The sequence below is a fragment of the Acomys russatus genome, chromosome 14, assembly GCF_903995435.1.
Source record: "Acomys russatus chromosome 14, mAcoRus1.1, whole genome shotgun sequence".
In the NCBI taxonomy this organism is placed as follows: Eukaryota; Metazoa; Chordata; class Mammalia; order Rodentia; family Muridae; genus Acomys; species Acomys russatus.
In genome coordinates this window covers 57,274,121-57,285,212 of record NC_067150.1, presented here as the reverse complement: position 1 = coordinate 57,285,212, position 11,092 = coordinate 57,274,121, and the positions used below count along the sequence as shown (strand labels likewise).

General features: G+C 44.7%; 1 protein-coding gene across 5 annotated transcripts in view; it reads right to left on the bottom strand.

Annotated features, from left to right (window-relative positions):
• Nucleotides 1–4,932: 4,932 nt before the first annotated feature.
• Nucleotides 4,933–11,092, bottom strand: part of Csnk1g1 (casein kinase 1 gamma 1) — a 116,496-nt gene continuing 110,336 nt past the window's right edge. For all 5 annotated transcript variants that reach the window (XM_051156662.1, XM_051156663.1, XM_051156664.1 and 2 more), the window contains one exon: nucleotides 4,933–6,549. In XM_051156662.1, coding sequence (XP_051012619.1) covers nucleotides 6,495–6,549 — 55 coding nt within the window. In that variant the 3' untranslated portion in view covers nucleotides 4,933–6,494. The remainder of the gene's footprint in view (nucleotides 6,550–11,092) is intronic.

The window sequence follows — 11,092 nt, the reverse complement described above, 5'->3', positions numbered from 1 at the left end:
AGTGAGTCCAGGACGGCCAAGGCTACCGGGCGTGGTGACACACACACGCCTGTAATCCTAGCACTCGGGAGGCAGAGGCTGGCGGATCACTGTGAGTTCGAGGCCAGGCTGGACTACAAAGTGAATCCAGGACAGCCAAGGCCACACAGAGAAACCGTCTCAAAAAAAAAAAAAAAAAAAAAGCAAAACCAAACAAAACAAAGTCGTATGTGCACGCCATGACACACACACTGATCTTAAGAGGGTAACTGCAGATTACATTTTCTCCTTCTACCTTTTCCACATGGGTGCTGAAGGCTAAACTCAGCCCATCAGACCTGTCCAGGATGTACCTGTACCTTTTGGGACATTTTGACGCTCCTGGAATATTTACTTTTAAAGAGACTAAAAGGACAGGGCAATATTCAGCCCAAGGAATGAAGGCAAAATGCCAAGGTACCAGACACTGTTTTTGCTTAAAGACATATTGATTCCCATCAGTTGCTCCTAGCCATATTGTTGGAGTATGGTCTGGTGCTTTGTATTTGTTAACCACTTGCTCCCCAAAATTCTTACTGCAGACTGTCACACTACCCCAAGTATTGCCTAACCCTGCCTCCTTGTTTGGCTAATAAAGCCAATACCTGGGCAGGGCTGGAGGAAGGTAGACTTGGCAAAGGTTTGTGGGTGTTTGGGACAGAGAGGATCTTGGGAAGGAGAAGTAGACATGGCTGGAAGAGGAAGGAGATTTGCCATGGGATAGAAAAGAGCCACATGGGGCCTCTTAAGTTCCACATTAAAAAATGGCCCATAGGAACAACCTTAGCCAGTGTTTTGGGAACATGGATGGGAGGTAGCACGAATAGAAATTATTAGAAGCAGATGGCATGGGATGGAGACTGAAAGATATTGGAAGGTGGTTTAGGGGGTTAATATTAGGCCATCCCCAGGTAAAATAAGGTTTGTTTTAAAATACAACAGGTGTCTCTGTCTTTTTATTATGACAGTGGGTTAGATATTACTGCTGTAATAATTATAAGCCTAATAATAAACACTTATTTGGCCTTACCATTAAAGTAACAGCAACACCATACTCTTAGAAATAAATGAACCAGGGAAGACTAAAAGCCAACTTATGAACCAAGTAAGTAAAAGTAGCCAAGAAAGGTAGGACATTTTATTTTACATACAAAAAGGGTGCAAACTGAGTCTTTTCCTCCCCAAACTGGGGAGGAGGTATACTTAAAGATCACATTGTGTTGTTCACGGTGCCCTATGAAACGGCTACCCTAGGAAACACATCCAGACCCACGTGCCATGTTCACCAAACACTGCTTCCTCTGCAGAGGAGTCTTCCCCAGTGGTGTTCACATATCTCTACTGGAGGAAACATTTCAAATACACTCAAAATTGACATTCATTTAAAAAAATACTACAAGTTTCATTTTTCACAGCTGTGGTTGTTTGACCAGTGCCAGGGATTATGAAACATTATGTATCTTAAAAAAAAAAAAAAAAAGTAGAAAAAAGGCATTTAACAATAACTAGACACATCCACACATGAATTAAAATTGATTCCCACAGCTGATTTATACATAATCTACTTAAAAAAAATTGCAACCAACATCCCAACATCTTTTAAAGAGTACAATGGGTAAAACGTAAAAAGAGATAAATAATAAATTAGAGTGTAATGTATCCAATGGGAATTGCTGCATCGACATTACTTTTCCATTGGAGGGTTATAGATTTTTGGTTTCATCTTTTCTGCTGTTCTCTGCTTGATAAGCGTGGCTCCTTCCGAGAGCCAGCTTACTCACTTGTCACACTGCGTCTGAGAGTAAAGCACACACAGATGAGTGCAGCACACATCTATCTGTAAATACATGTGTCCCCAAGAAATGGCTCGTGTTTCCTGAGACATTCTTAACAGGTTGGTAAGCCCTCCAAAGGGCTTTTGGTGCACAGAATGGCCTGGGACTTGGTCGGAGCTCCTGAGGAGGGGCACCAAAAGCTCTCACCTACCCTGAAAGGTGAGTTTGGGGTAGTCAGGACGGCAGTCGTTTGTGCGCTGCTGGGATGAGGACAGTGCACTCTGGCTTACTACCACAGATAATCCTTGGCTCTGAGACCTTAAGGGTGGTGACGGCATCAGAAAAGGGATTGGGGGTTGGGGGGATATCCTGTCCACGTGACTGAGGTTTCTTTATAACATCAAGTTTGGTAGTTGAACTAGAGATATATGGAGTGCATGTTGACTTATTTTTTTTTAACCCTTGAAAGCTTATCTGTAAATACTGGAGTAGGATTCCTGGTTTGTTTTTTGAGAAAATATGACAACTACAATTGCCTATATTCAGGGGTCTACTTACTATTTTGAATACAATAAGAACTCTATTCTTCTGCACTTAGTTACCTGTAAAAGTAGGAAAACACCTTAAGATTGGTTATTGGATCAGAGACTCCCAAGACTGGTGATGAAAACACTGCTCAAAACTTTACAAACTCGCAGAAGAGCCATGGTGGCATCTTCTTTTTCATAATTAAAAACTAACCCCCTTAAAACAAAGTTGTCCAACAAACAAAGTAATTCTAATTGGATTTCTACTAACCCATCCTGGGGAAAGCTGGAGTCATTGGCCATCTACCTTTACCTGGGATTTCCTTGAAGTCTGCAAAATCAAGGAACCCAGAGATAACTAACTGCTTGTTACCCACATGGCCAATCTGGATGGGTACCTGGTTATCCTGGCTCCCTGAGGTCTCTAGAATCAACCTGCCCACTTGAGGCAATGAAAGGATGGTAGCAGTGGCCCGGCAAAGGCAATGTTGGTTGTATGACCACGCAAACTCCTGCTCTCAAAAATTACAGCCTTCGCATGGCTGGCAATGGATAAAACATTATCAGGGCAACTAAACAGTAATGAAAAACTGGTTTCAGTATGGACATGGAAGAGGTGGCTGGGGCACAGAAGTCATATGGGCGTGGGAGGGATGCATCAAAGAAAGACCAAGTTCCTTTGAGGAAATGCTTCCTAGGCCTCTGTGGAAGTTACTCTTGCTCACCATGGAGGGGAATGGATTATCTTTTACATTATTTTTAAAGTTAAGGCTGTGATCCTTAGCAACCATTTTAATGTAACATCACCATTGCTGTATGCTTCCGGTTGCTAACACTGAATATCAACACTAAGTACAACAGCATATTTTCCACCGAACTACACTGGAAGTGACTTTACAGAAAATGGACACCATCTGGCTATTGGACATGGTCTGTTTCTGAGTTCTTGTCGTTCGTTAAACATGGCAGGAAACTAACACTTTCAGAAACCTTAGGATCCTTGGGGGTCTCCCATAGTTCGTTCTGATTAAAATGGGAATTTTAGCTGGAGACTTAGCTAGTTACCTGATTTACACACACCTTCACAGACCCTGTTTGTTCCTAGATAGACCCAAAATAGAAGACTGTTAATTAAGGCAGTCATGAGTGCTCACTAGCTGCTGGCACATTCTGTACAGCCTTGTGGGCAGTCTGGAGTTGAGACCTCTGAAAATCCATTCGATTGGACACTTTACACACTGGTGTAAGCCTAGCCTGGCTGCACCGTAGTCTGCTCAGGCTGCAATGCCTCAAAGGACAGCAAAGCCTGAGGAAACTCCAAATAGTACTGTATCAAATGGCCCCTGTCTCAGCAACAGATGAGTAGGTTTTAAGGGGAAGTAAATACATCAGTCCTAAAGAAAATTGTACCCAGGTGCCATAACTGAGCTGGAGCAAGTGGACTTTAGATCAGGAGATGGAGTGCCTGTGCCCGAGGACCTGGCTGAGCTCGTAGCCAGGCAACTGACAGAAATGGGAGCCTGGTGTACTGAAGGGGCTGGGAACGACAAGCAGATTGTTTTTGGGGAATCCAGTTATGTTCTAATCTTAAGATCTTAAAGAGAATCACTCAGGTTTGGGACCACCTTGGAGTGTCAATGGCCTTGAAAGGATCACCACCCTGAACGGTAAAGGGACCTTTGCTACAAAACTCAAATATCTAACAAGAGATTTATGGGGGTTGGAGGACACCAAGAGTGCATTAGGAAAGACCCTCCCCGACACCCACAACCAACCAGGTTCAATTCCTCAAGAGCTAGCCTATAAAAATATTTTAAGACAAAAAAGAAGCCTTAAACCCAGCTGCAGGGCACCCCACCCCGCAGCCAAGCTGGTCACTGCTTTTGCTTTATTGTGGAAGCAGGGTGGGGGAGGCACTTAGTGGGGAAATGTGCCAGGATGCTCTAGGTCTTGCCACCGTTTCCTAGGATGAGGATTTTAAAGTTTCTGTAGGGGAAGTTAAGAGTTGCCCACATGCCAAACAAGGGACTATATAAGTTTCAGTGATGAGCCTTAGCTACCACCTAATAAAAAAGAAGCGAACCCTAACACTCCAATTCCTTATGGGGAAGGGGTCGACCTTACTTCTCCCTGCCACTCTGTTTCACAGACAAAAACATCTCTTGTAAAGAAATGGCTGGACGACAATCTTTACAAACCTGAGCAGGTTCAAAGCCAGTGAGGAGAGAGCCCCTAGTCAGGGCCTAGTAGAACAGGGAAGGCGCACAAACTCTGCTTCATTTGATACCACAAAGTGTCCTGACATCTTCCAGCCCTCTATATGTACAAGCAAAGAGTTCTGTGCTGCACTAAGTCACCAGCCACTGTCCTATGGTTAGCTTTTTATACCCAGACACAAGACCTCTTTCCCCACGTGACTAATCCTTTTTTCCATAACTAGGACACAAAGTCACTGTTTGGAAATGCCATTAATCTCAAATGAAAACAGAGCACGCAGAGAGTAACCCCACACACTGGTAACCAGTGATGCCTCATGGTGTTCTGTACAGTGAAGATGCCATGGTGGCAGGTAGAGTGTACCAGGGAAAACATGCTCAGCTGTGGGGTCACACTAGCTGGAAAGAGTCTGTTCATTTGTTAAGCTTTTAAACCTCTCATTACTGTTTCTTTTTCTCTGGACTTTCCCAGAACCAACCAATCTTACCTTTCCTGCTTACTGCAGCCCCATGTACCAAGTTCTAAGCCTATTGCTATGGACCTGCTCCAAGATTATCACAGGTTTGGCTTCTAAGGCAGACCAGCCCAAATGTCCTAACTCAATTGAGGCAGACAGGACATGCTGATCCTAGGATGATGCATCCTGAGGCTCCTCTGGCAGTTGGAAAGCAGATTTGTTGCCCTCTTTTTTCCACTACTGGCAAATTGATGGTGGCTGTTTAGTAATTAATTTTGTCCCCCAAGTCAACAAAAAGTCACATGGCTATCTAGAAGGAAGTCCCTGGCAGCGGAGGAAACAAATTTTGCTTTGCTGTTGTTAAGTATCTTCTCTCTGAGACAGGTGCCTTCTGGTTGGTCAGTCTGGCTTGGTGCTCAGTCCAAGTGCTCAGGAGCTGGGCTTTCAAACTCTAGGCTGATTAGGTCAAGGAGCTCTGATGGGGACTTTTTTTTTCTGCAGCAGAGAAGATGAATGAAAATTCAAGTATGTTTCCTTGCCAACCTGAGTATTCACTCAGGGTGACACAAAGTTTGGCTTCTTCTCTTCCAAGTGCTGCAAGTCAGACTCTTTCCATCACGAATGTCCTCTGTAACCACATTTTCTCTGAATGGCTTGGCTGGCCCATCCCCCTTGAAACAGAAAAAAGCATCCCCCCAATATAACCAGACACAATATGCATCTGCCATGTTGTTTATAAAATAAAAACAAACCCCAAAAAACTAAAAGTGCAATAAAGTCAGTTTCCTTTCCTTTGCTCAGAACCACAGGCATGTTTTGCTACAGCCCAGAGCAAGGGATTTGCTTGCCAAAAAAGCTAAGAACGCCAACACACAGGGACAGTAGACTGCAGATGCTCACAGCTTGTGTCCTACAGTGTGACTTCACAGGAGGGGAAAGGAGGAAGGGAAGGTGGAAGGAGGGACCTGAACCCTGTGGCCAGCTGGGTTGGAGTTACCCAGGCACAGAGGGAGAGGAAGCCATACTAACAGACACACCTGGGAAATTGAGAAGCTCTGCAGCCCAGGGCTGTCATCTTCCTCCTATCTTCTTGGCTACACCACCAGCTTCTTGACAGACCCTTTAGCTTAGTAGTTTTTATGCTGGAGAGGGTTGAGGGTGGTGTAAAGAAAGGAGGGAAGAGAATAGTAGTCCTTGAGTTTTTGTGAATGACACCTTCACTGTAAACAATGGGAAGAGAGTCAGCCAGAGAGCCCAAGGGCAAGCAGTGGAGAAGCAGCAGCTCTAGACCCGCTCAGAGCTCAAACAGAGGGGATTGCCACTGGCCCATGGGCCCTGGCTGCCTGCACTGGCTCCTTCTGGGGGCATCTGTTTTCTTCTTTTTGGTTTGGATCTCCACCCACCCCCAAAGAGGAGTCCCTTCCAGTGAGAAATGGCAGGAGCTGCAGGTGCAATTGGAGCCAGAATCCCCAGGACTTGAGGACTCCTGGGAGGCACTGGTCACTTGTGTCGCTGAGCAGTCTTCTTCCTTTTCCTCTTAAAGAAACAGCAGCACCTGGAGCACAAGAACATTTTAAGTTAACCTAGGAGCCTCCAGCTCTCAGCCCACTTCTCTGCCTGCTCCTGCTTACTGCAGAGGGTACAACTATTTTCTCCTGGTTCCCACCCACGTGGCCGCCCACCACCTACAGTACACAAACACTGCAAGTAGCAGGAAGTGTCTGTCAGGAAAGCTAAAGGTAACAGCTGATCTGAGTTTCAGCCACTCTACCTGAATATCAAAATGCTGCCCACTAGACTTGGTTGCCACAGGCATTTCTGGTAGAAGGATGAAGGCTTTGTTCTTAACATCCAACCCAGATACTCCATCTTTGTCTAGAACTAAGATGGAGGGTACTCAGGGTAACATAAAAATAGCCTGCACGGTATGCCCCTTCATACTGGGAGCAGCTCAAAGCAGGAGGCAAGGAGGCTAAACTGAGGCAAATAAATCTCAGACAAAGCATGAAATCTAGAACTCTGGCAGTCACACAGTGCCAACAAAAGATCAAGATCCTTTCTATGTTGTTCTTATCCCTGACATGATGCCTGGAGTAAGCAGAAACTCTAGCTCATACAGGGGTGAACCTTAGATCTCCTGACACCAGCACAGGTGCCAAGTATTGCAAGGGGACCAATGCCCAAAGCCCAGGAGCTAATCCCTTGGAAACTAGTCACAGGGAATCTCCCAGTTAGTTCTCCGAGACTGCCACTGCTCCAGACAGGGTTAGCAACTGTTTTAAGGTAGAGGCTGAGGCTCTCCAAGTGCCATCTCTTGCAAGTGAGTGCACATGTGCACACGGGGTGGGGGTATGGGGGTGAGGAGAGAGCCTGTGGAAGAGTGGCAGTGCTGGCATACCCTAACCCTGAGGATGTCCTCTTCACTCCAGCCTTTGGGTTAGGAAATGTGGCTGTCACACAGGCACCGGAGAAGGAAGTGTTGAGGGCTATAGCAAGGTTGACGCGGAAGTTTTGTTCTTCCCAGAAATGACAAGTGGAAAACGAGAAGGGTGGGCAAAAGGCAGTGGACGAGTGATGGAGGAGAATAAGGCTGTAAGTAAAGCTCAGGTGCTTGGTCCCGGAAAGAAAACTTTTCTGAGAAAAATATCTTTAAGTCTCTTAGTAATCTTTCAGGGGTCTTTAAAAGTATTTATTATTTTATGTGTATGAATGTTTTGCCTGCATGTATGTCTGTATCATGTGAGTGCCCACAGAAGCCTGAAGAGGGCATCAGATTCATAGGACTGGACTTACAGAGGAAGAGTTATGAGCTGGGGATGCTGGGAAATGAAAGCAGATGCTCTTCACGGCTGCGCCATATCTCCAGCCCCATGTCTTAGGCTTTAGTGTATGGGGTGTTCATATAGAGATCCCCATACGCCCACGTTCTCCCCTGTAGCTGATTCCGTTCCCTTCAGACCCCTTGTGTTACTATACTTTCTAATGGTGTTTCTAATATTTTCATCATTAGCAATTTGGATAAAGTTTCTTTCTTGAAATTCTCTTTTGAGACAGGACTCATTATGTAGCCAAGGCTAGCTTCAAATTCAAAGTGCAGTCCTCTGGCCTCAGCTTTTCAGGGTGCTAGGACTTATTTGTGTCCGCCATCAATACCTACAGTGAGACAGTTTCTTAGAATGTAGAAAGAGGGGGCTGGAGAGATGGCTCAGAGGTTAAGAGCACTGGCTGTTCTTCCAAAGGTACTGAGTCCAATTCCCAGCAACCACATGGTGGCTCACAACTATCTGTAATGTGATCTGGTGCCCTCTTCTGGCCTGCAGGCACAACACTGTACACATAATAAATAAAATAAAATAAAAAAGAATGCAGAAAGAAGCATTTACACAGATAGTGATGTGACACAGTGCAATTTCATGAATGAATTTTAAGACAGGAGTTTCTTTCTTCCCTTCTTTTTGGTTTTTTGAGACAAGGTTTCTCTGTGTAGCCATGGCTGTCCTGCACTCGTTCTGTAGACCAGGCTGTCCTCGAACTCACAGCGATCCGCCTGCCTCTGCTTCCCGAGTGCTGTGATTACAGGCCACAGTGTGCCAGGACCGCCTGGCTCTTTCTTTACATTGGTGCTCTGCCTCCGTATTATGTCCGTGTGAGGGTGTCAAATCCCCTGGAACTGGAATTACAGACAGCTGTGAACTGCCACATGGGTGCTGAGATTTGAACCCAGGTCCTTTGGAAGAACTGCCTCTTAACCACTAAGCCATCTCTTTAATCCCGAGAGAAGAGTTTCTTAACAGAGTTTTAAAACATTTTCTTCAAAAGCTGGCCATGGTGATGTATGCCCGCAGTTCCAGTGCTTGAGAACTGGAAAACAGGTCAGGAAAGGAGAGTCATTCTTGGCTACTTATCAAGTTTGATGCCAATCTGGGCTATAGTAGACTATGTCTCAATAGACAGACAGACAGATAGATAAATAATGTGCATGTGCTGGGCGTGTGGCGCACACCTTTAATCCTAGCACTCGGGAGGCAGAGGCAGGCAGATCACTGTGAGTTCGAGGCCAGTCTGGTCTACCAAATGAGTCCAGGAGAGCTAAGGCTACACAGAGAAACCCTATCTTGAAAAAACAAAACAAAACAAAAAAACCAAAAACCAAAAATAATGTGCATGTATCTGTCCGTCCCAACCAGCCCTGTGCACCAATGATATCTGTAAGTACCAATTATAGGTGTGAACCAAAATATCATATATATCTGGAAGCTGAATAAATTATTTTAAATAAAAATGTTTCACGCTTTTAATTGCTAAAAATAGTCCTTAATGGAAACACTGAGGAAGAATTTAAGAACAAATTATATAGATACATATATATATACATATATATGCATTAGAAATGGACATTTATTTTTATCTTATTTATTTATTTAGTTAGTTAGTTAAGTATACAGTGCTCTGCCTGCATGTTCACCTGCAGGCCAGAAGAGGGCACTAGATAATTGAGAGCCACCATGTGGTTGCTGGGATTTGAACTCAGGACCTCTGGAAGAATAGTCAGTGCTCTTAACCTTATTTTGGTTTTTCGAGACAGGGTCTCTCTGTGTAGCCTTGGCTGTCCAAGACTCACTCTTAAGACCAGGCTGGCCTCAAACTCACAGCGATCCGCCTGCCTCTGCCTCCCGAGTGCTGGGATTAAAGGCGTGAGCCACCATGCATGGCTGAACATTTATTTGAAGAAAATTTTTTTAAAGATTTATTTTTTTTTGTTAATATGTATAATGTTCTGCCTGCATGTACACCTGTGGGCCAGAAGAGGGCTTCAGATCACATTATAGATGGTTGTAAGCCACCATGTGGTTGCTGGGAATTGAACTCAAGACCTCTGGAAGAGCAGCCAGTGCTCTTAACGCCATCTTTCTAGTCCTGTTTTTTAATTTCTTTTTTTTTATTTTAATTTTTTATTATTAATTTATTCTTGTTACATCTCAATGGTTATCCTATCCCTTGTGTCCTCCCATTCTTCCCTCCCTCCCATTTTCCCCTTATTCCCCTCCCCTATGACTGTTCCTGAGGGGGATTACCTCCCCCTGTATATGCTCATAGGGTATCAAGTCTCTTCTCGGTAACCTGCTGTCCTTCCTCTGAGTGCCACCTGGTCTCCCCCTCCGGGGGACATGGTCAAATGTGAGGCACCAGAGTACGTGAGAAAGTCATATGCCACTCTCCACTCAAGTGTGGAGACTGTTTCTGACCATTGGCTAGATCTGGTAGGGGTTTAAGTTACCACCTGTATTGTCCTTGGCTGGTGCCTTAGTTTGAGCGGGACCCCTGGGCCCAAATCTGCCTATCATAATGTTCTACTTGTAGGTTTTAAATTTCTTTATTCATTTTATGTGTATGGGCGTTTTGTCTGAATGTACATCTATGTACCATGTGTATGCCTGGGCAGAATAATGCGTTTGACCTCTGGGACTACAGTTATTGATGGTTGTGAGTGTCATGTGGCTGCTGAGACATGAGACTGCTTGCTCTGGAAGTAACCTTAACCACCAAGCCATCTCTCTAGCCCCATCCCCAGACATTTGCTGACCTGAACGTCTAGTATATAGGAACTAGTTTTTATAACTATGATTTTCAGTGGGTTTACTAACTCTAAAATTAATTTCTGTTCTTATTTTTTGTGTAGAGTATCCTAAAAGGATTTTTTTTTTCTTTTCTTTTCTTTTTTCCTTGGTTTTTTGAGACAGGGCTTCTCTGTGTAGCCTTGGCTGTCCTGGACTCACTTGTAGATCAGGCTGGCCTCGAACTCACAGAGATCCACTTGCCTCTGCCTCCCAAGTGCTGGGATTCGAAATACTGGGCTCATTTCCAAATGTCCAGTGAATTCTTCTACTTCCTCCAGGGCAATTCAGAGGAGCCAGCATGTGCTCTGCTGAATGCCTGGAGCGTACATGTGTGGAGGCTGTCAAGTCAGAGGAATGGCCGTGGTTTGCATTAGAGCCCTGTAATAGCTTCAGGAGGAGTTGAAACTTTTAACTCCACAGTAAGGAAGGAAACTCCACAGTCTGTTCCTAAAGGTTTTGGTTTCTGTGGTGACCACCAGC